The 24,810-nt window shown below is 53.2% G+C and overlaps 1 protein-coding gene across 1 annotated transcript in view; it reads right to left on the bottom strand.

Moving 5' to 3' along the window:
* KDM2B (lysine demethylase 2B) overlaps positions 1 to 24,810 on the bottom strand; it is a 121,694-nt gene that overhangs the window by 70,684 nt on the left and 26,200 nt on the right. Inside the window, exons 6-9 of the mRNA XM_024758707.1 lie at positions 24,572 to 24,678; positions 13,981 to 14,074; positions 12,785 to 12,938; positions 5,645 to 5,760 (exon numbers count right to left, since the gene is read on the bottom strand). Coding sequence (XP_024614475.1) covers positions 5,645 to 5,760; positions 12,785 to 12,938; positions 13,981 to 14,074; positions 24,572 to 24,678 — 471 coding nt within the window. The remainder of the gene's footprint in view (positions 1 to 5,644; positions 5,761 to 12,784; positions 12,939 to 13,980; positions 14,075 to 24,571; positions 24,679 to 24,810) is intronic.

Below are 24,810 nucleotides of genomic sequence, written 5' to 3'. Positions count from 1 at the left end.
GCACTGGGGTTGGGGGAGGGGAAAGTTCCTGGGGGTGGGAGTTATTTTCATAATCTTAGCAAGAGCACAAATGATGGGAAGGAAAAATGGGGGGTGGGCTGGAGGGAAGTGCTGGAAGGGGCAAGATACCAGCATGCACAAATGAGGAGGAAGAGCGGGTGAAGAGGCCTATGTAAGAGCATCATTTCAAAGGTCCCTGAGCTTTGCACAGGGAAAGCTGTACGGGGTCCACTTTGTGCTTCTGTGAGATGCAGAGAAAAAGAGTTGTCCCCTGACCTGCTGACAGAGGGTGCGGTACCTGCGGATGCGAGCCCCTGCCTGATTCTAGCTACAACAGGCACAGGCTCCTTGCTGGTTCTCCAAAATTCTTGCATTGACTCTACTACCCCTCCCTCCCACCTTGAAAAACAGAAATCAAACCCCAAACCTTACCCATTTGCAGAGACAGGCAGTCAAGCATATCCAGTACCCAAAGAGGGAGGCCACAGGAGGCGGACCAATGAGGATGGAGGGGGCGTGGCCTCTCCTACCACAGGGGTGGGGCCTCAGAGGGGTCCACCTCCTGCTCCTCCCCCACAACACCTGGCACTTCCAGCCTGTATCTCCACAGATGACTCCCTCTGACACAAGTTCCTGGTGTGACCCTGGACCATCCTAACACTGGGGAACACAACCCAGGGTCTGGAGCAGCAGTCCAGCTGGAGATCCCCTTTTGGCTGTTTCTTACAGGGGAGGAAGTATAGGTGCAGAGAGCTTTGTGCATCAGAGCTGTGAAAAGGCCCAGCCCCAGGGGGATTCTGATGGGTGGCAGCACGGGGTCTACACCGATGAGATGGCAGCAAGACATGGGGAGGAAGAAATACCACTGATGGCCCTGGCACAGGAACAGCCTTTCAGAAACTACATGCCGAGCAGGCATGGGTGGTGGGAGGTGGTCCCTGTCTCCCATGTCTGGGCCCTCTTCTGCGAGGCCACACATGGATCCCACAGGTCCACACTCACTCCTGGACCCTCTCACCAAGGGTGGGTCTGCCTTGAGGGACCTGTGCAGGAGCCAGATACCCCTCCTCACCTCTCCTGTCCTCCAGGAACTCAGGGAGTTGGATGTCAAGGAAGCACACTCTCCCACCTTGCTTTGCTCACAACCAACAGGCGACATTCTACATCTGGGAGGAAGGCGAATTGAATACAAGCTCACCTAGGTGCTCCATCTGCCCTAAAATACTATTTTCCTGTGTCTCTCAGTGCCCACCTGGAAAAGACCCCCACCCTGCCCTCTGAGAGTCTCAGCTCCAGTTCCCCATCCACCCCAGGCCCCACTGACTCAGTTTCCAGCTGCGAGGCCTTTTTCCCACACTGGGGGCGCCTCGCTTCTCCCATCTGCGTCCTGGGTCCATTTGACCTCCCTGCCTCTGGTGGATGGTGTGCTTTGGAATGAGATCCTGGCCGCCACATGCTTTTGAGCTCCTCGGGGGGATGCATGGAGTTGGGAACATCATCTAGCGGTTTCCTTGGCTCCAGCTACTTTCCCGAGAACCCCAGTTTTATCGCTGGGAGAGTATTAATCTTTTTCCAGTCATTGAATCAGTGTCCTCCAGAGTTTGAAAAGGAGAAAAAGGCTCTTTGGCCTGAGGCAGACCCTGTCCTCCTGTGAAGAGAGTTCGGGGAGGGGGCAGTTCTCAGCCCCACCCCCACTCCAGAACAAGGGCCAAGCAATTTTGAAACAAATCATCAAAACCTACAGAGCAGGCTGAGGACAGGCAGGCCTGCCTCTTCTCAGACCCTCACTCACATCTCCCGACTTGATTGGTAAAACACTCAAGTTACTTTTGACTTTTCAAATTTGGGAAACCATCTGAGCCAATCTGCCCTGATGGGCACCATGGCGCCTGAGAATCTTTCTAGGTTAGGAAAAAAAAAATTTTTTTTTTTTTGGCTGTAGTTCAGGAGAGGAAGATAAGTCTCCCCTCATTGTTGCTGAACCCAAGGGAAACCAGCTGGGTGAAAACAAATGCTGATGAAGGAATTCAAATTCTTTTTCGTTTTATTTTTTTTAATTTTTTTTTTTTTTCCAAGAGAGCACCACAGGGAACAAAACTTGCAAAGAATTGACTTACAAACAGGTTGTCGCCTTCCACCCTTCGCCTTCAAAAGGTTTCAGCCACATGCCTGGGAACATTAAACACACGATTGCTCAACATTATTTGTTGACAGCTTCAGAGCCTCATCAAATTGAGTTGTTCACCGAAAGGCAAGGCAGTCAGAAAGCAGGCCATGCTCCCAGCCTGGGGGTGGGTAATCAATCTATCAGTGGGTCTCAAGGGGTCAGTTTGAGTTCCCCAAGGTTCATTTGAGTGGCACCTGGCCTAAGCCCTTCCTCTTAGAGCTGAGTGACCTTAGGAGATCAGAACCAAAGATGTTTTGGTGCGTCTACAACTCCCAGGTCTCAAGGACTTGAAAAACTAAAATATCAGGGTGGGTGGGAAGTGTCTTAAAATTTGTTTTTCTCCTGGAAAAAAAAAAAAAAAACCAATGAAAAAAAAAAAAAGCCAATGGAAGAAAAAAAAATCCAATGGTAGGGGAAAGGTGAGAGGAAGGGTAAATTATTTGCAATTTCCAAATAGATTCACTGGCTGAGAGGGAATAGGGCATGTTGGCATTACCTTTCCTGAGAAGGCTGCTTTCACTAGAGCCATTAGGGGAAAAAAAAAAAAGATAAATATAAGAGAGATGGCAGTTTAATGATCAATTGGACCATTCCTATCCCTTATCAAGCTAACTGGAGTTAAAAATATGTAGTGAGAGTTGTCGAGATGTTATCTTCAAATAATAAACATGCAACACAACCATTCTTTGGTGTAGCTCTTCACCCCTCTGCTTATCTTTAGAATGAGAGGGGAAAGATTTAATCTACAAAAGGGGGTCGGGAAATGAAAAACCCCCCAGTCCCAGAACGCCTGCACCTGTGCGTGCTTGCCTTATGGACAGCAGGGTAAAGTCACCTATCACGCAGCCCAGAAAAATTCAAATCATGAGAGCAAGACATGCTTCCTACACATAGGAGAACACTGGGGTTCCCCTGGTCTCTATGGGGAGGTCCCCCACCTTGGGCCACAAAAGCAAATTATCTTTCTAAAACAAACCCACACCATGGGGCTTAGAGACTGACAGTTTCCTCTGTCCCACCCTCAGCATTTGGTTTCCAAGCAAAGCCATGTTTTAGGACTCTTGAAAAACTATTTTTAAATGGCCATAACCTTCTTAAGAAAGCTCGCAGGGATATAAAGAATTAAGTTGTAGCGAGCTGACAAGGAGCCCTGGCATTTTATCTGGCTTCCAGTGCTCTCTCTTCCCAGCATCTTTTGTCTGCCTTGGCTCCTAAGACATAAACAATTGGGCCTTGTAGCCAAGCCCTCTCCAAAGACCAGAAATCAAAGCAGATTAAACAGCCTGCCACTGGTTCCCGCCCAGCCTGCCTGCCTGCCCGCCTGCCCCCTGCCCGTCCACCTGCTTCAGGAAACCAGATGGGGTGCCCACTGAGACAACAGGGACAGTGAGCCTTGGGGGAGGGGGAGCTGCCATACTCATCTCCACGTGGGTGCGATATTCCATGGCAGCTCAGCATGGTGCTCGGGGTTCTACTCCATTACCCTCCCTCCCACCTCCCACAGACAGGGGAGGGGATCCGGGCTCCTAACGGAATGATGGGGCCCAAATCCACTGAGATGTATGATCCAGATTCCCTGGGGGAGGGGGACGGCTGCCAAGTGAGTTGCTGAAGCCTTTAGAAATCCCAGCCTGACTCTGGCTTTCAGGAATTGCCTGGAAAGTTGTGGGCTTGACTTTTTTCTCCTTTTCTATCCCACACCTACTTGTCTGCTCACACACAAACTGACCCATTCTTCAGGGATGGCCAAACAACAGTTGGCCAGAGTCCCAGACAACACTTGACCCAGATGATAATATGACCACTCATACCCAAATGGTGCCTTTCTCTAGAACGCCACAGGGCAGCATCCCCCAGACCAGGGCAGGGATTGGCCTCCCCGCCAGACCGGGAAAGGGATGGTAGGCAGGCAACAGAAAAGAGAGGCACAAAAATCCTCAAAGCAAGACCCAGTCTCCGCGGATCTGGGCATCCCAGCAGCAAACTAGCCTATCTGAAGAATGTGCATTTGACCTTGTTAACACACCTACCTGCCCACTGAATATGGTTCAAAGTGGTCCCCAGGAAACTCTTGGAAGAGGTCCCTCAACACTGGGGCTATTAAAAAGGTCAGATGCATACACACTGGCTAAGACTTTGACTCATGTATGTGATTCCATGCAGACCAAGGCCTGGAAACAAGACCAAGAAAGGCATGAACCCTGGGCACAGAGCATCTGCTTCTATGAGATGTTTCCTTAGGGTCCGGGCATGACAACCCTCTCTGGGAAAAAAGTCAACTCCAAGGCAAAGCCCAAGAAGACCAGGTGTGGTCTATCCATACAATGGAATATGATTAAGCCATAAAAAGGAACAAAGCACTGACAAATACCACAACGTAGATGAACTTGAAGACACGATGTTAAGTGAAAGAAGTCAGACCAAAAGGACATTTTATATGATTCCATTTACATAAAATATCCAGAACAGGCAAATCCATAGAGATAGAAAGCAGACCAGTGACTGCCAGAGGCTGGGGAGGGGGGACTGGGGAGTGACTGCTACTGAGTATGGGGTTTCTTTGGGGTGATGAGAATGTCTTAGAATTAGAAATGATGGCTGGACAGCACTGTGAATGTGCTCAATGCCACTGAGTTGTGCACTCTGTGTATGTGGATTATATCTCAATTAAAAAAAAAGAAAGACAGAAGCAATATTTGAAGAACTATAAGAGAAAAGAAGAAGTAGGCCCTTTTTGCACCAGTTTCCCACTCTCAGACCTGTCTCAAATGCCTGGGGACACTGGGTCAAGTTCCAGCAAGGAAGAGCCAGTGCTTTTCAGAGGAACCTCATGGAATGGAACAGAGCACGGCAGAGGGCCCATTGTCAGGTATCTGAGCCTTGGCCCCTGCTCCTAGGGCATGGGGCTGGGGGTGGGATGCAGTGTCTGAGAAACCATCAAGGAGAAAAGGGGACCGCCCCCCCGCCAGCCACAAGCAGACATTGAGGCAGAACTCAGATAGTCCCTGGGGGACTCACAGACACTGGCTTCCTCAGGGTCCTACATCACATCTGGGGCCCCCACATGGTCAAGACCTGACCTACCTTCCAAGGTCCAGCCCCCCGCCCCCCACTCCAAACCACCACCACAACAACCATGAAATCCCCCCACTCCCTCACATCCCTTCATACACGTGGGAAGAAGGAAGAGGCATGGTTCCTGACATCTCACGGTGCTTTCTCAAGAGATACTTCCTCTTCAACAGGGGGTTTCGGCTGTCACCAGCCTGGAGGTGAACAGAAACTCCCGGGGCTCTGGGTGGGGCTCTCGCGGGCACCCCCTGCCCTGCAGAACCAGGACCAAGACCCAGCTTGAGGCAGGGAGCAGGAGGGACAAGGGACCAGAAAGGACTTCGGAATGACCGTCCCATGCGCCCCAAGCACCAGGCAGAGCTCGGGGGCCAGTGTGGCCATGAGAAGAAAAGGAAGCCGCCTCACCCGCGTTCTGTCCTCGATCTCATAGATCCGCAGCTGCATGGGCACGTTGAAGCTGTGCAGAATGTTTCCGCCGAACACCAGAGAGTCTACGGGGGTGTAGACTGCATGGATCCAGCCTGGGGTGGGGAGGGCACAGAGAGGGTCAGCCACTGGCCCTTTGGGGGCCCCCATTATGCCCACATGCAGGAGGGCACAGGAGGCCCAGGTGAGCACCCAGGGCCAGAGGGAGGATGCTCGGGCTGCCTGACACAGAGGGCTGAGGTCCTGGCTGGCCTAGAGGACCCAGACCCGCAGCCCCACTGACTGCTGCTGGCAGTGACCCCTGGCTAGCTCAAGTCGGTCCTGGGCAACTGCAGACCAACCCCCTTGTCCTGAAGACCTTGGTGATGAAGTGTTACAGTGGACCTGGCTGCAGCAGCCAACAGAGAGGCAGGCCCTGTCCCTCTCCCCTGCAGGCCAGGGAGCTGAAAACCCCTCATTCAGGCTACTCATATGTCCTTAAGCCTTTTCCTCATCATCCCAGCGACCGTCCATCTCAGGAGGTGTCAAGGATTGCTCGGGGCCACAACTAAGGGTCATGACATCCCGCCAGAACCCAGATGCCTTCTCTGCCCGAAGCCACCTCGTGCCATCAAAATCCTCCAAGGCCCATTTCCAGGCAGTCTCCTCTGCCACATGACACCTGCAGAAGCTCTGCTTCTGCTCTGCCCCAAGTCTCTCTCCTGCTGACTGCAGCTTATTAACACCTTGGGGCACGGCTTTTTCATCTCCCTGAGCTCCTGGCCCAAAGGCTGGCACTGCAATCATGAGAAGGATAACTGAGGACTACCTTTGTGCCAGGCACTGGCCTGAGGGCTTTACAGGGCTCCTCTCATTTAATCTTCACAAGATCCCTCCAAGGTGCATGCGACGTTCACCCCCAAATTACGGACGAGAAGGCTGAGCCACAGAAAAGTGAAGTCACTTATAAGGACTGGGAGTTGGCCTCCGCTTGGTCCATGAAGGCTAGAGACAAAGCAAGCCGCCTAATTCCTTCAGCGATGGACTGAATGTGTGTCCAGTGTTCAACAGTCCTCCATGCAGCTCCTGGCTACCATACTGGACAGTGCAGAGCGAGGGGAGGGGTGGCATTATAATCCACTCCCAGTTACAGGTGCTGAAACCGAGGCTCCGAGAAGGAAGTCACTTGCTGAATGATGTCACAGCAGGTGAGTGACAGCGGCTCCATTTTTAACTGCCATGCTGCACTGCCGCTACATCACAGGCTTATTAGCACAGGCCTGGGAGTCCCGGGAGACAGGCCTGCGAACACGGAGGGGAGGCAAAAAGGGAACCAAGAAAGACAGAGGCGAAGACAAGGACAGGCAGAGGCCAAGGGACTCACGGTGAAAGACAGAGGGTCAGCAGAGGGGAAAGGGGACAGACAGGGGGGCAACCTGAGATCCCAAGCCCTCTCCATAACCCTGAGGCTAATTCATTCACTCGGAGGCAAAGTATAGAGGCCTCCCCGCCCACGCCGAGCGGGAGCAGTTCCAGCCTCTTTCCTCGGTGAGCCGAACACGCCAGCCCTGAGTCACGGGCAGCCACGGGTGGCCACGGCTGCCGGTAGCCGGGCTGCCACCTGGGAAGAGAGCTCGGAGGCTGCGAGGCCACTGCTGGCATCTGTGTCAACACTCTGGGCGGCGGGCCCTCCCCTGCTGGGGACAATCGGTGGGACAGAGCTGGTGGCGCTCAGGGGCGGGCAGGGGCAACCCGCCAGCCAGGAGCACAGGAGCGAAGGCTTTATGTAACCTGCTTCTGCGGCTACCCGCCCACAGCTCTGGCTGCCGCTCTGCCCGCCAGGTGTGCCCTTGCGGGGCTACCTGGGCTCCTTCCCCACCACCTCCCTGCCCCCTGCCCTGCCCCGTGCAGCAGTGCGGCTGCGCCTCTAAAGTCCCAGTTTCCCGGTTTCCGGGACTTCCCTGGCGATCCAGTGGTTAAGACTCCGCGCCTCCACTGCAGGCGGCACAAGTTCTATCCCTGGTCCAGGAACCAAGATCCTGCAGGTCCCGTGGCGAGGCCAAAAAAAAACAAAAAAAACAAGTCCCGTTTTCCACATCTGCTTCAGCCTCTCCGCCTCAGCTGTGTACCAGCTGATATTCTCAACTGTACGTTTTTTTTTGTTTCCACCAAGCGGAGCCACACTGTCTATTACTATTGTTGTTACCACCATCAGCATTATTCAAGCAACATTTCCTAAGACTGGGACCTAGGACAGCCTGGTTTCAAGCACATGCTCATGGTAGGGTGAAGCCTGAATGGGACAAAGGTTCCTGGGTCCCTTTCCTCTGCTCCTCGCATGCCCACCTAATGCCTATGAAAGCCCACGTCCAGGGGCCCGGGTTGGAGACTGTCCCCAGTGCTGACTCACCACGTGGCCTGGGGCACCTGCCTGTCCCCTCTCCTGGCTTCCAAGTGCCCGTGTGAAATGAAGAAGACCACTGCTTCCCTTGTAAGAACTCAAACCGTGTAAGCAACTGCCGCTGATATTTGTGGTAGTCCTGTCCATCACGAGGGCTTTGGAAAGAACGGCACCCTCGTCAATCTGCATTCATCAGCCCCGGACTCTCCCTTCTGGAAACGCAGACTCACTTGACTTACATCTATTCCCCTGATGTGAGAGGTGCTGTTGCAAGGAGAAGGGCAGGGAATCTGTACTGACATTCCAGGGGTTCTAGAAGCTTCTCTCCACTCTCCTCTCCTCCCCAGGCCGGTGCCTCGCAGGTAGGTCAGGCAGCCTGGCCTGGATTAGAGTCACTGCCCAGCCCCTGCCCCCAGCCCTCCTCACATCTGCTCCGTTACTTAAACACTTGCTTCTAGGACTTCCCTAGTGGTGCAGTGGTTAAGACTCGGCGCTTCCACCGCAGGGGGCGCTGGTTCCATTCCTGGTCGGGGAACTAAGATCCCACATGCAGTGCAGTGCGGCCAAAAAATTTTTTAAATTAAAAAAAAGTAAAAAGATTTTTTTTAAAAAAAGTTTTTTAAATAAACAATTGCCTCCGGAAGAACCAGGGAGTGGAAATAAAGCATTCAGAAGCCCCATCTGAATCCACCCTCCCGATACTCATTCATTGCATCCCAGGAAGCACGAGAGAGCAAGTTTTCCCAGACTGGTGACTGCACCGAGGATGCTGGCATCTACCTCCTGCTTCCAGGCCAGAGTCTCCAACAACATGAAGGCGACAACAGAGGCTATCAGGCCACGTGACAAGGGACAGATCCAGCCACGAAAGGAAATCAGGCGACCCACAAAACCAACTGACGGGTATTCTCTGGGACATGAAGGGCCGAGAAGGCCGCGGGGGCACATGGTGTCTGACCCACAGCCCAAACGCTCAGGGTTCGGAATGAAAAGGCCCCTGACTCACATTTGTGTGGCTGCTGCAGGGATAAACCCAAAGGTCCCAGAACTCAGGGGTGCCTCACAGAGGCCCACGGCCCTCAGGAGCATCCACGAATTCCCTGTGCTGGCCCAGGCCTGGGGCTGGGCACTGTGGCTGCCAGGATGAAGCCAGGATGGCCTCTCCTCTCTGGGACCTCATAGCTGGTACCAGGGGCCCAAACTGCCAGGCCACCGGCTGCATCAGACCCAGGGACATGTACAGTTTGACCCACCTGTGTTATCAAAATGGGGAAATTTCGGGCTTCCCTGGTGGCACAGTGGTTAAGAATCTGCCTGCCAATGCAGGGGACACGGGTTCGAGCCCTGGTCCAGGAAGATCCCACGTGCCGCGGGGCAACTAAGCCTGTGCACCACAACTACTGAGCCAGCGAGCCACAACTACTGAGCCCATGTGTTGCAACTACTAAACCCCATGTGCCTAGAGCCCATGCTCTGCAACAAGAGAAGCCACCGCAATGAGAAGCCCGTGCACCGCAACTAACTGTAGCCCCTGCTCGCCGCAACTAGAGAAAGCCTGCGCACAGCAACAAAGACCCAATGTGGCCAAAAATAAAACAATAAATTTTTTTTAAAAATGGGGAAATTTCACAAGGCTATCTGAAGTGCTTTCCTCTCCAGAAAAATGAGAAGCTGGGCCCACCAGGCCCTCCAGCCCTAACTGGCTGGAGCCGAGCAGCAATTCCCCAGTTTCCCAGAGCACCTCCACCTCAGCCTGCTTCACTGCCAGCCCGTCTCTGCTCTGTACCCATTTCACAGATAGATCATCTCAGGTCCAAGAGGTCAGGTCCTATTTATACTGTTAAATAGCTAGGAGTTACTGTTTCTCAGACTTGCCCAAGGCCTGAAGAACCACCACCTCTGAAGCATAGCTAGCACCCAACCCCTTCACCCTCAGACAAAAGAAGAAAAAGATAAACCAAGTCTCACAAAGATACTGTGACACTTCAAATCTTCCTAACCCAATGGCATCCACGAGCTTTCACAGAGCTGATGGGGAAGCTTGAGGCCAGTGTGAGATAGGGCACATCTAAGGTCACACTGTGGAGGTGAAAACCCAGATCAGAGGTGGGAAATGCCAGAATTAGATTCTCCACTTTCCACACCCAAAAGCTCATGTGCAGTGGCGGGATTCCCCAAGGCTCTCTCCCCAAAGCCACATCCCAGCTACCACAAATCTCAGATGTGTGTCTGGTTCAGAGGGTGTGAGGACCCAAGATGCTCAGCTAGTTCAGTGACTCCAAAACTCTGGTCCTTTATTTTTCACTGGTTGACAACAAAATAAGAAAAATGAAGATGGCATAGATTCTCATAAACTCAAACCCATCAAATTTCAAGTAGTGACTGTCCTTTATTCTGGAATTATGTACTCCCATCTTTTTTAGTGTCAGAATAGTCCTCCTTTCATGAAACATCAGCAAAAGTAGCTGACAGGTTGTTTTTTAAATTAGTGCCCATATTTAGCAAAACTACAAGATAATAACGTTGATATCAGTTCCCACCTTTTTTTTTTTAACTTCATGAAATCAACGTCTGGGAACCACATGTACACCCTGCCCTTGAGAAGGTGACAAATTCCAACTGTCCCTTTTTTGCTTCCCAAAATCCAGGAAAAAAATCCTGGTGTCTCACTCAAGACTGTTAGGGCCAAAAGTCTTTTCTGAATTCTAAATAGACTCCTACCAGTTGCAGTTCAAATCCACGTCCCCTCTTCCTGCCTTCAACACACAGTCACACCCCTGCTGGGGCTTAGATGCTGCTTCTTGAGACCTTTTCCAGCTTGCTTAAGGCACCAAAATTAACACCCTTCCCATCCCAGATCGGGGGAAAGCAATGGGCCACCTCTCGGTTCTGAAAAAGGCCCTGCGAGAAAAACGCCTGTCCTCCCAGGGAGGCTAAGGAGGCCTGCACTCAGGGGACAGAGTTGGGAGGGAGCCTGAGGATCCCAGAGTTCAGCCTCACCCTGCCCCCACTGTAGAGATGGGACAGTTGAGGCCCAGAGAGGGGAAGAGATCAGCCCAAAGTCACAAAGACGGCAGCAAGGCCAAGCGCACGCCAGCCTCCCTTTGAATCTACCAGGGCCAATCTTCCCACACCTGCAGTGGCCTTGAACACGCTGCAGGATACCACCTCCTTCCAGGCTGTGCTCCCTAAATGCTGTCCACCAACTACAATTCCCTCCTGTCCCAAGCAGCGGTCCCTCCCCTCCCGGAGTCAAGCAGCTCCAAGGATGCACCTGGGGCCCTGACAACAAAGTCACCCCCACTAAACCCCGCCACCTCCAAATCCCAAACTTCCCTAATAGTGAAATCTCTGCCCAACTTTCTAGAAGAGCCCGCGTGTGCAGGTCCCATCCCCATGGTGGGAACTGCTACCACAACCGCTCCCCCTTCAGTTGACACTGACTTGATGTCCAGACCCAAGGCCAACTCCAGTCCAACTTAAGTGTGACCAGTTTCTCCATCCAATGGATCTTAGTGGCCTCAAAGGAGGCCTTGGACCCTAAGATCCAAGCTTCCACTCAGTGGCAATTTCCCTGCAGGCTCCTTGGCATATGGCCTCTACTTGTGTACCTCCAGTGACGGGGAACTCAGTGCCTAGCAGAGCAACTCATTCCAATACCACTTGGCTATACCCTGTCTTCCAAGATATGATCCTTCAACTGGCCAATGGCCATTACCATACACCTTCACTTCCTGGGTAAAACAACCCAATTCCTCCTTCAAATTCACCTCACCTGATGTGGTATCCAGACTCTTCTCTCTCTCGAGGTTGACTTACCCATGAGGGTAAGTCATTACAACCCACGAGGAACACAGTCTCCTACATGTGGCCTGACCCTCTCACTCTATACAGTGGGACTGTCACCTCCCTCATGCTGGGTAAAACACTTGCACTAAAATGCAGCCTAAGATTCCCAGGTCATCTGCCACATCCACTAGTGACTCAGCCTGTAACTGGCCAAAAGCCCTCAGCCCATCTCCCAGGAGCTGTAGGCAAATAGGTCTCGGTTCACTCAGTCCTCACTACCACCCTGGGAAGTCTTCCATTTTACAGATGAGAACATTGAGGCACTGAGATTAAGTCATTTCCAGGAAGTCAGGCTTGTAAGCAGCAGAGCAGGAATTTGAATTAGGGCGGGGCTTTCTGGCCCCAAGGCCCATGCTCTTAATTATTGCCCTCTGCTATAGTTGTAGTTAATTTTTTTTTTTTAAAGGGGCGAGTCCAAGTACAGAAACTGACCTTGATCCCAATTACATTTCATCTTGTTCTGCAGGAAGGAAGCTGCCACTCTGGGCGCATTCCCCTCTACCCCTTCCCCTGGGCCAACTCCCCCTTCTCCCCTCCCCAGCCATCAGGATCAAGTTGCCCCTCCCCTCCCCACAGGACCACCCTCATCCTCACCCTCAGAAATCTCAGCAGGACATCTTGGAGGAAGGCATTCAAACTTCCCCTGAGGGAGGGCTCTCAGGAGGCTTTCTCCCCAAGAGAGAATTCTAGCCCACAGGCAGGAAAAAACAGGTAAGATGTGAGAGGCTATTTTTCCCTGCAGCCTGAGGCCTGCTTCTCTCCTTCTCTCAGGGACTGCCAAGGGCAAGGAGGCCCAGAGAAACCCCATCACTTGGCCTAAACACCTGGCTGAGGCCACCCCGCCAACAGGAGGCTGCTAAGAGCCCAGTGGCAGCCTCGTGGGAACCTACCGGAAGGGATGAAAAATGTGTAGCCCTGTTTCAGCTCAATTCTTTGGCATCGCTCCACACGGTCTCCCAGGAAGATGTCGCTCTGTTTGCCTGACAGCACCCACTCCTCGTACAGTGCCAAATTGTGCAAGGTTGGAGGAATCAGCCAAAAGATCTTAGAAGGAAAAGGAAGCAATCAGTTAAAGATCCAGGCCAAAGTCTCTGATTTCTTCCAGGCTCTGCCACAACCCAGAAGACAGCCCCACCTGCCTGGGAGCAGGGAGGATGGGGGAGGACACATCCCCGGAGACCCTTCCAGGCCCAGGCCCAAAGGGTCTCTGGGGTGGCAGGGAAGGCTGTATCGCCCTTCTGGGACACCCCTTGCCCGCCTTTAGAGAATCTCGGTTCCAGCTGAAACACCAGGGTGGGAAGACTTCCTGGACTGAGTGGAACATTCTTTCTCCTGAGCCGTGGGCTTGTCAGGGAGGTGGGGGAAGCAAAAGAAGGGGAATTTCCTAAGTTGTAGGATAAAATGGCCCAATAAATAAAACCAGCTTGTGCTGGCTCTGGAGAAGGAGGAAAAACATCTGGAACCAAGAGGGATGACTTCCTACCCGGAATTTCTTCCAACACATTCGGTTAAGACAAATGCACACGCAGACCCAGAGGAGCAGGGCAGCACACACGTATTCTCAAGGAGCACCCACCTCCATGCAGGGACCCCTATGTCCCCACGTGGACATGCACACAGGAGCAGACACAGCAGGAGCACCCTGAACACATGCCTCACGTCCTTTCTCTGGGTGATGTCTGTCCCTCACGTAAACTGCTCTTGCAGGCAACTAGACTTTTAAGTTAAAAGGTCCCAGTGCTGGAGCTGAAATTACAGCTGGGGGAAATGAAATGCTGGAGGTTCTTGGGAGCCACATCTGGAGTTCTAATCTGGCCCAAGATGCGTAGGACACTGGACTGGGCAAGCAGGTGTGAAAGGGTGACCAGATGTGATGCAAAAGAGTTGACCTTGACCTTTCCCTCCAGAAGAATAAAAGAGGGTGAGGAGTTGACCTTGATCTTTCCCTCCAGAAGAAGACAGAGGGTGAGAAAGTCCTCACAGGGTGGGGTCTGGCTGGAGGCGGGGGCAGAAGCAGAAAGGTGAGCGAGCCCCTCCATGCACAAACAGCCAGGCATGTACAGAGATCTGAAGAGACTCAACTCACCTTCCCACCCCGGAAAACATGGTACCAAACGGAAGTGCCTCCAAAGTCGATGTGGAAGTCAGTGAAACAACCTTTCACGCTCATCAGACAGTACCTGCAGCACAGAGGCAGGGAAGCAGAAAAACAATTCAATGCCTGAATCACAGGAGGCGAGCAAACAGCTTCAGAGATGCCTGACCTGCTGCCCTTTTATAAACGCTGACACTGGGGAATTTTCTTTTTTTTTAAGACCCAAATCTAATCGGAGTTCCCCATGGGGGAAGCCCCTGTGATCAGGTGGCGAATCTCAAGCATTGGCTACCTGCCCCCAAGGCTGGGAGAGGCATTTTTGTTTTCAGGTTCCCGCGAGAGAGCTGGCAACCCACAGGCCACTTGGTTCCTTCCTCGAAGACGGTTTTTACTCTTGCCCCACCCCTGCCTCCTACCCAAGCAAGAGGCTTCATTTCTGCTCCTTCCAGCTCCTATACCTGCAGTTCTCCCAAGCTGCCAGGCCCCTCTGCAGCAACTGGGCCCTCTGGAATTCAGCTGTAAACCACCTGCATAGCTTGCCAATTACTAGTCCCCATTCATCTCCTCACTCATTCAACAATCATGTACTGAGAGCCAACCAGTGGTCCAGCCCAGAGCTAGGCATGGCACTTAGAGAAAAGCATAAGACCCCTGCCATTGAGGATGAAACACTCTTAAGGGAGCGCGACCCGGGGAAAGTTAAATGGCAAGGCAAACTGCAAATGACTGCAAAGTAAGCAATGCAGCTGGAAGTACAAGGGTACCAGCCATAAAAGACCACAGTGTATAATTCCACGTATGAAATGTCCAGAGTAGGCAGACCTACAGAGACAGAGAGCAGGTTAGTGGTGGCCAGAGGCTGGGGGTGTTGGGAGGAAATGAGGAGTGACTGCTAATGGGTACAGGTCTTCATTGTGGGGTGACAAAAATGTACCAAAATTGATGGTGGTCGCACAACTCTGTAAACATACTAAAAACATTGAACTGTACACTTTAAGTGGATGAATGGTACGTGAACTGTACCTCAATAAAGCTGCTAAAAAAAAAAAGTAAAGCAATCAAGACCCTCGGGGTGGGGGGGGTGGAGTGGCAGAGAGGGAGGGAAGGAGTCAGAGAGGGAGAGCCCGGCCCTGAGCGGCTTGGACAGAGGGAGGGCATTTGGGAGAAGAAACCTGCCAGCAGGCCCCCTTCTAAGCTCTAGCAACTGCCAGACAACCCACCCTTCCTTACAGGAACTCACCCGTCCCCTCCCTCTTCCCTCCTCCCTCTACTTGCTGCCCTCCTAGGGGTGCGCAGAGCTTAGGAGGAGAGGGGACAGACAGGCTTCCAGGTCCCGGCCTGGCAGACGGCAGTGCCAGGGCCCCCTCCCTCTCACCCACCCCTTCCCCCAAAAGCCACAAGAGCACGGCTGGGGCAGTCCCCCACGGCTCATGCTCCCACACCTTCGCACCTCCGGAGGCCCGCATACACACGCTTACCCCACTGACCGCTTTTCCCCGCTGCACTTTGCTTTTCCATGGTTTGGGAAGAGGAGAGGAATGGGGCGGGGTCGGGCAGGGAGGAGCCAGCAGCCTGAGAGGAGATAATGGTGGGGGCCAGGGGGGACGTGGGCTGAGCTGGTTAGGAGGCTGAAGGGTTCCAGGCGCCCCCTCCCTCTGGTTGCCTTTTGCACCTCACATTCAGGTGGACCCGGGGCTCGGCAGTATGCACGCGGCGTGCCCCGCGTCCCTCCTCCGGATAGGCTGGAAGGAGCCTTAACCATGTGTCTGCAGGAGGCTGACAAATCAGAAGGCCTTCCTGCACATCAGAGCCCCGCTGCCTAGCAACCCCATCGGAGGGGTGTAGTTGACAGCACAGGACGCAGCCCTGTCACGAAGACAGGCGCGGGCTGTGCTGCTGGCGCTGGGGTTGTTAAAGTCCCAGCTCCGGCTCCGGCTCCGCCTCCACACCCTGCTGCCTCCTCCCGGCCCACCCAAGCCAGGTCCCCACTCTGAAGGCCTGGGTGATTCTCTTCTCTCCAAGGAACTGGAGGGGTAGGGGGCCTGCTAAAAAGCCCCAGTCCACCCCACCCCCCATGGACCACGCCGGCCTCTTCTCTCCAAGCACCACTTCAAAATATTAGTCCTCATTTTCCTAAAACCACTCTTCCTCTCGGTTTTCTTCTTCTCTTTCTTTAATCTAACCTTGGTTTCCACCTCCTCCAGGCCTGAGCAGAACACAGTCTGGGGAAAACAATTTAAGTGTTTGTGGGGTGGAGAAAGGCGAGGTGCCTCCTTCGGTCTGCAGCTGGATACCCACCCAGGGGCCCAAAGCAGAAAGGAGAGGAGCTTGGCTCTTGGGCTCTTGGGCTCCAGGACCCAAGTCTCCCCGGCCAAACAGGTCGTCCACCTTCAACCTGCCAATCTCCTGCCGCAGTTCCAGCCTCCCCAGCACACGCGGAAACGCAATCCCTGCGAGCTGCGGCTGCTGCGTACAAGGGAAAGTTCTCCAAGTTGAGCCTGCGTCTGCTCTCCCCTCCCAGTCACCCTCCAGCACCCTCCGAGGCCCCTCGGAGCTTGGGGGCGCCACTTCCAGCCCCGCCTCTCCATGAAAGGCCCCTCCTCCCATGTCCCTCATTTCCTGGCTGCCAGGCCTGGACCGCCCCTCCTGCCCGGCAAGTGCACGCTTTAGGGTGGCCAGGGGAGCTGGGACGGGGCGGCTTTTGTCCCGGGCCCCTGCAGCCGTCACCCCGCCTGCCTCCTCGCCTGCCCCGCACTCATTCCGCGTTTCCCCCCTCACTCCTGCTTCTCGCTCGCTCTGGCGTGACGCCTTTGCACTGACCTCTAACAGCTTCCTCTTCCAAAGCACACCGCAGTCACATGGGCACCCCGGCTCGGTGCCACGGCCGCTAAGCTCTCGCCGCGGCCGGCCAGCCGGCCTGGTTTCCGCCTCGGCCGCCCCCTGCCCGGAAAGCCGCGCCCCTCGACACCCCCACTCACGGCGCAGGCGGCATCTGTGTAGGACACCCTCCAAGTTGGCGCCTGAGAACCCCGCACCCGCGACCTAAGCTTTTGGGGGCTTCCCACCTCCCAAGGCCGGGGCTGGCTGGGGAGGAGCGTGGTAGGAGGGGGCGCTGCACCTGCAGCACCAACTTTGGGGCGCTGCCTCGGGTCTGGGGAGGCGGGGCAGCCCCACCCCTCCCTTTTCCCTCCAACTTAGCGAAACTCCCCCGGCAGCCCAGGCGGCGTCCCCTCGGGCAAAGGTCTCGCGGAGGGGGACCTGGAAAGCTGGCACCGGGTGACGGGGCTGGAGGCGCCGAGCGCGCGTGCACACACGTTACACACTTACACGCAGCCCCGGGAGACACAAAGAGCGGCTCCGTGATGCCGGCCGTGCAGCCCGCGGGAGGGAGGCGACCCACACCCCGCCCCGGTGCGCCCCGAAGGAGTGAGGGGCTCCCGGGCAGCCCCGGGCCCGCGGGGCGCAGCGCAGGAACGCCCGCCCGGCCCCGCCCGCGGTTACCCTCGACTGCAGCGCGGCTCCCGGGCGTCCCCTTTGGCGGCTGAGGCTCGACACTCGTCCGGCCCCGGCGACCAGAGCCGAGCCCCCTCCACGGTGCTGCCAGGCCCCTGTCGAGGACCGCGGAGACCTCGTTCGCTTCGTTCTTTTCTCGGGGAGCCGGGCGCAACCTGCGCTCATCCCCGCGCAGAAACTGAACACCCGCGCGGCACGGCGGCTGCCAGGGAGGCAGAGGGAGGCCGCGGCGGCGACAGGGAAGCGCGCCCGACCAGCGCCAGGGGACGCCGCCGCCCACGGCCGCCCCCTCGCCCGGGCTGGGTGGGGGCACGAGGGTAGCTCTCCCCACCTCCGTTCTACTGGCAGGCGCTCGGGGACTCCCGCACGCCCGTTTTCAGGGAGGGTGGCCGCCGTCCTGCTGCTGAAGGCGACGACCCAGCAAAACCACCTTCCTGAAACGCACCCCTCGGGGCAAAGCTATAGAAAGGACCAGTGCCAGGGGGTGGAGGGCTTGTCTGATCCCGGGTATGGCAGCCCAGAGATCAGGGATGCGGCTCTGGCCCTAAAACAGACTAGCTGTGACCTTGGACAACCACTTCCCCTCTCTCAGCAGCTTCCTCGCCCTGGGGGCAGGGAGGTGACCTGACGTTCATCTGCAACCTAAGATGCTCTTTCCTGCGCCTGCCCCTACCTGCCCCCTCAGGAGCTGTGTAACCCCACATCATAGAACTATTGTGGGAATTCATTGAGATAAACACTTTGATTACTTAATCCAATCTTCACAACAGCCCTGTAAGGTCATTTGCAGGACTGTACCCATTTTACAGATGAGAAAGCAAGACAGGCTCAGAGGTGGTGACTCACCCTGATCACTACCCTCGTAGTGGGGTGCTTACCCAAGCAGCCTGTCTCAGAGTCTCTCAGCGCTTCTCCCCAGGTGTCCCTGGTAAATCCCAAGATCTCAAGAAGCCGAGTGTGCAGGTTACAGCCAAACCTCAACCACTAACTGAAGACGTCAGTCCAGCTCAAATCAGAAGTCCCCCCTCCAGGGCACGCTCATCAGGACCACAGCCCTCTTCCCATCCCACCCTTCCCCCATAAACCACAAGGGGGGCCAGGAGATGGTGGTATGGTGTCTGCAGGGGCAGAAATCAAACTTCTCCATTCTTTGGCCAAATCCCATTCCCTGGGCTAACCAGCATTATTAATAGGTTCCAATTATCAAGTGCTCATAATAATAGCTGCTTACATGCATGATACCGTTTTATCCTTAAAACAACCTAATAATCCCCATTTTAGGGAACTGAACATAAAGCCATTTAAAGGTGGTCAACACCCTGGCCCAGGGTGTTGCTTCCTTGTGTCATTTACTGGATGGCTCACCCATTAGTACCTCCCTGATGGCCTGCTGTGAGGTTAAACTGTAAACTCCCTGGAACTGGTTAAATTTTTTACCTTATGTATGCTCTGCCTATTTAAAAGAAAAGATAGTAATGACAAAGACAATCCCCGACCTTGGATTTGAGCACCAGTCATTGAATTAAATGAACTCAGAGAGGAGAAGGCCCTGACAACGGGATCAGGCTGTCCACATGGGAGACATATTATTTTTCTCTTTTTTTTTATTTTGTATTTTGGCTGCACCACGCAGCAGGCAGGATGGTTCCCCGACCAGGGATTGGTTCCCTGGGCCTCTGCAGTGAAAGTACCGAATCCTAACCACTAGACCACCAGGGAACTCCCCCATATGACTTTTTAAGTCACAGACGCCCAGATCCTTGTGAGCAGGGACCACACCAGATTCATCTGTGTAAGTGCAGTACCAAGCAACAGCCCTATAATTATTCTAACCAGCTACGTGACACTGGACCAAATCCCTCCCCCCTCTGGATCTCAGCATCTCATTTGTTAAAACTAGTCAGGAACCTCTAAATGGTGGCCCTTACAGACCAAACCAGGCCCTAGATATGCTTGGTCTGGCCAGCACTCGTTTAAAAAAAAAATGTTTTTTAAAGGCTGCCTCTCCAGTTATCCAGAGCCACACCAGCCCCTACTGTCTTACACTCAGCTGCTCTATCCATTACTGCATTGAACCACTATGATTTCCAGCTTCCTTGTCTGTTAAATGGGGATAGTAACCTGCTTCCAGTATCATTGAGATCTGGGTGCTGAGTGTCTAACACAGCACCTGGGGCCATACATGGCACCACAGGAAAGGCTGGCTCTCTTTGTTCTTCTTTTCGAGGTAGAAGGGAAAAGCCAGGAATCCAGAGACCAGGGTCTGGGGCGTGGCCCACATGTGACATCAGCAGCCTCTCTAGGTCAGTTTCTCTATGTGATACATTACACGGGGGACGATCATTTATGATGCCAGCAAATGCGGTTGATGAGAGTGAGCCGGTAAATATCGGCTGTAGAGATGCCCTATGCAAATGCGAGGGAAGGTAGATTAAAAAGCAGAGGATGCCAGGATTCCAATGGCAGCTGCAGACCCTGTGTGTCTACAGGAGGCCACGTAGACAAACATCTTATCCCAACCACATTTCACATCCACTGCAGGCTCCATCTTCCCCACATCATGGAGGGAGGCAGGGCAGGGATGACAGGATCACCGCTTTGTAGAGGGAAAAACTGAGTCTCTAAGAGGAGACAAAAGCTTTGCCATAGCTCAGGGAGTGACAGAGGCAGCCCCGAAACTTGGTCATCCCAGTGCCTGTCTTCATCCTGTTTCAGGCTCACACACTCCAGAAAGCACATGGGAAGAAAATGCAGTCAATTTTCAATTTTGGGGGGCCAAATGTAGGCTTTACATGGGATCCCCTTTTGGCTGGGCTTTTGAGCTCTGTGAGTCCACTGTATATCTCTAATACACCAGCAAACCTCATTTCTGCAAGTCCAGTGGGCTACAGGAGCAGGTGAGAACAGAAAAGACTCACTAATTTCTTTCTGGAATGTGTTAAAATACCCAACGGTCCTAAGTGAAAAAGGTGTGCCCATGTCATAGACCCAGGAGATTGCAGAGGATTTAAAACCTGTCCACAAAGTCTTTGAGAGCTCCCCACCCCTTCCAGAGACAGGGCCAAATTTCCCTCCCTTGAGTGCAGGCTAGACTTCATGACTTGCTTTTAACTACTATAATATGGCAGAAGTAAACAGTATGTGACTTCCAAAATTAGGTTATAAAAGGCACTGTGGCTTCCTCCTTGCTCTCTCTCAAACCATTTCTGGCGGAGGGCAGGAAGCTGCCATGTCATGAGGACACTCAAGCAGCCCTATGAAGAGGCCTACATAGTGAAGAACTGAGGCCCAGGCCTAAGTTTTGGGTTTTGTTTTGTTTTGTCGTGCCGCACAGCTTGTGAGATCTTAGTTTCCCGACCAGGGATTGAACCTGGGCCCTCGGCAGTGAAAGCACAGTCTTAACCACTGGACAGCCAGGGAACTCCCCAGGTCTAAGTTTTGACACAAGCTCATTCAGGACTCTGAGCCAGAATCACCCAGCTAAGCCACACCCAGATTCCTGCCCTACAGAAGCTGTGAGCTGATGCTGCTAAGACATAAATTTTTTTAAGTTGTGAAGTTTTAGGGTAATCTGTCATGCAGCGATAAACAACTAATACAGGGGTACTTCCAAGTCATTGTCACTGTTTGTACGATTATGGACTTTTCCAAGACAAATAATTCTGTACAGCCAAAACATTTCTGTGGGGCAGAAATTAGGGGCGGTGCGGGGGGGAGGCCGTGGCAGAAATGCATTGGCACAGCTGATATTCAGCCTACCCTGTCATCATCTTTTCCCTTTATCCTGCTTCTTCATGACACTTACCACCTCCTAAATTATATTATTCCCTTGTTTGCTGGCCTGTCTCTTCTCCCAGCCAGAATACAAGCTCCGTGAGAAGAGGGACTTTGTTTATTCACTGTATTCTACCAACTACTTAGGAGAGCGTCTTGCACAAAATACAAAGTAAATGCGGCAAGAGGTAACTAATACACTAGTATACTCTTTTTCTTTTTCTTTCTTTTTTTTGGCCACGCCATGAGGCTTGTGGGATCTCAGTTCCCCAACCAGGGATCGAACCTGGGCCACAGCAGTGAAAGCACCAAGCCCTAACCAATGGACAGCCCGGGAACTCCCACACTAGTATACTCTTTAGAAATCTTTGTCTCCCACAAATTTGCAACTACCCCTTCGACAACTGTCTCCACCCCTTGTCTTAAATAACTGAACCAAAACCCATTAAAATTCCTAACCCCCTCACCATGATCGAACGACATAAATCCTGGAACCAGGGAGAAGTCAGTCATGGGTTTGTAACCCTCCTCTCGCCCCCCCTGCAAACCCTCAGTTCAGGTGGCCCTTCAGCTGTCTCCACTCTCCAGGCACCTCCAGCATGGAGGCTCTGTGATTTCTAGAAAGTGTCGTTTTAATTAAATTCCAAAGAACCATTCTATGATCCCAGAGGACTTCATCATCATGGGATTTTTACCTTGCTTATTAACTGAAATCAGCATTCTTTTCAGCCGAACAAGTGGACTACTTCCAAGGTGACAATTTCCTTCCTAACAACGTTCAAATCCTATAACAAGTTCCCACGGCCACTGACAGGGTTTGTAAATCTATTTGCCACATAGTCCAACCAATATGTCCAAGACATGTGGTTCTGGGAAATTGTGTGTGAGCCTTTTTCTGGTAATTAGATAGAATTCTCAACGTATTAACAGAGCTTACTATTTAAAGGAATCTTTCAATAAAGTGTAGAATACTGAATATCTCAGAGAGGCAAAGTAGATATTAATTGAAATCTGTCACCCAAGGCTGTCTATTTTACTTTCCTAAATACATGCCCTGTTTGTCCTGTGCTCTCCTCTAACCCTCATCTAGATGATGCAGTGGTTCCTCATACCAGTCTGCCCCCACCTCCTTCAATCCACACGGCAGCTGCAGAATTTGCAGAATACAAATCTGAACACATACCCTCTCTGCTTAAAATCTCAGAGGCTTCCGACTGCTCTTAGGAGAAATTCAGACCCCTCACTATGACACTGTCAGGCCCTGTCAGCCTGACCCACCCCGCATCCTGCACCATTGACCTTCCCTTGATCTGCTCCAGCCCCACTGGCCTTTCTTTGGCAAGTCCTTCAGGCCCGTCCTGTCCCCAGCCCTCCCCACCATCCCAGGCTCTCTGCACACAGCCAGAAAAGCTCTTCCCAGGTCTCTTCACTTAAGTTTAACTCTTCTCTCCTTTAGACTGCAGCTCAGGGTGGCCTGCCCTGCACTCCCTAACCCAGTGAATCCCCCGGTACATGCTCCCATAGCACCGAGGGTCTCTGCCTTGTGGCCTCATCACAGCTGCAAATTTCCATTTGTTTCTCTGACTGTTGGATTAACATCTGTCTCCTGAATAGACTGTAAGCTCCATGCAGGCAGGGAGCTCATCTGGTTTTCTCCCTGCTCTATTCCCGGTGCCCAACACAAATCAGATGTTCAGTTTATAGGCTGAATCAATCAATCACTCAATCAACGAGGGTCAGGATCTGTCTCTCACTAATCTGAATCTCACACTCTTTCCTCAAGCTCTGCCTCCGTGATTCCATCAAGGACCTTGGCACTTGCCTACTGCCATCCCTCCCCCACTCCCGTCCCATCTCCTCTGTCCTTTAAAGCCCAGGTCAATATCCCCTCCAAGATGATTTCCTGATGCCAGCAGCCCGAAAGGATTCCTTCTCTCCCCATTTGCCTTCTGGGAACCTGTTTCCCTCTGCCTAGGATGAGAGCTGCACCTTACCCTCACGTTAATGGCACGTTCTCCAGAAGGTAGGGGCTTTTAGTCCTGTTCATCTTTTACTTCCCTGTTCCAAGGGCTCCATAAATTTTGATGTGATCGGATCGGAACAAAACAGAATTGAAAACCCTCCTACCAACCCCTCCTTGAGCCCAATCTTTCCCTTTGAGGCAGCCCAGATCCAAGGGGTGTAAGGAGCTTCAGCTTTGAGGGTAGAAAAAAATGTCTGAGAGGTAATTAAAGAGAGAGAGAGTTTGAAAGCAAAACCTTGAGAAGCCCAGGGCCAGCGTGCTGGCCTCCCTTACAAAGCCTGGCACAGAATTTGCATTCAATATGCACTGAATGAAGGGCTGAGTGAATGAAAAGTTCACAGCCTTTAAGCTCCTGGGGTCACTCCTGGCAGTGGGGCTGAGCAGAGAGATGCTAATGGATTTGGAGTCACCAGAGCCAACTCTTCTAGGAAGCCCAAAGCAATAGTTCTGCCTGGGCCACCAGCATCTCCTTCTCATTTTGAAGATGGAAACACAGAGGGCCTGAGATGGTATGGGCCCCAAGGTGACTTTGTCATCCCAAGGGTCCGCCACGCAAGTCCTAGAACATGGAAGGTGCTCGTAGCTACCTCTGCCCATGTTAAATAATCAGTCTCAGGACTTGCTGGTCACACCACATGTAGTGATGTCCCTGCAATTAGATGTGGCCACCTTCCCAGCCCACCACCAACCTCCCGCTTAGAGGGCACCGTCTCTCTAAGGAATGTCTGGTGAGGAAGTGGCCCCTGGCTTTTTTCAGGAAAGGTTCTTTTCAATCAGAGGTCCCAGGTCTCAACAGCGGGAAGCAAAAAATACCAGACCCCTACCCAGCCCTTGTCAAAAGTAAAGGGTCTGTGGCGGACCCCTAAAAATCCACTCCCAGGACATGCTGTCACTTGGAGGGAGAAGACGAATGTTTGACAAGTACACACACACACACGCACGTGCACACACACACACACGCACACACAGATGCACACAGAGATGATTCCCATTACTCTTCCTCCTCTTCAGATCACATCCCCCCAGGGAGAGCTGGCAGGGAGGCCAAAGAACTCTCTGGATGGAGAATCCAGACCCGGAACAGAATGCAGAGCCCCTGCATTGCAGGGAAGCAAGATGCCAACCTGCCCACACCAAGGACCCCCAGCCCTCACGTCCCAGCAAAGACCCCGCAGGGCCATGGCCTCAGCCCAGGCTCACTTCCAGCCCCCGCCCCCCACAAGGCTGAAAGCCACCCCCTCCCAGGTCCCGCCGCCAGCCAGGCAGTCTTACTTCTTCACTTTCGGGTACTTCATCTCTGCAATGGCATTCGTGGCTTCCGTCTGCTTCTCCTTCAAGTGCTGGGGCCACATGTTATCCACCCAGTCCACCAGGTCTACCTGAAATCCAGCCAGGCCACCGTCAGCGCTTCCTGGCTCGGAGTGCCCTTAAGCTGGACCCCATCACCACACCTCAACCCTCCTCCCGCTTCCAAATGCCTCCCGCCCTCCCCCTGGGCCAGCGGAAGGTGC

The sequence above is a fragment of the Neophocaena asiaeorientalis genome, unplaced genomic scaffold (assembly GCF_003031525.2).
Source record: "Neophocaena asiaeorientalis asiaeorientalis breed wild unplaced genomic scaffold, Neophocaena_asiaeorientalis_V1.1 scaffold77, whole genome shotgun sequence".
Classification (NCBI taxonomy): domain Eukaryota; kingdom Metazoa; phylum Chordata; class Mammalia; order Artiodactyla; family Phocoenidae; genus Neophocaena; species Neophocaena asiaeorientalis.
Note: the sequence above shows the minus strand (reverse complement) of the source record. Positions and strands in the feature narration are given on the sequence as shown.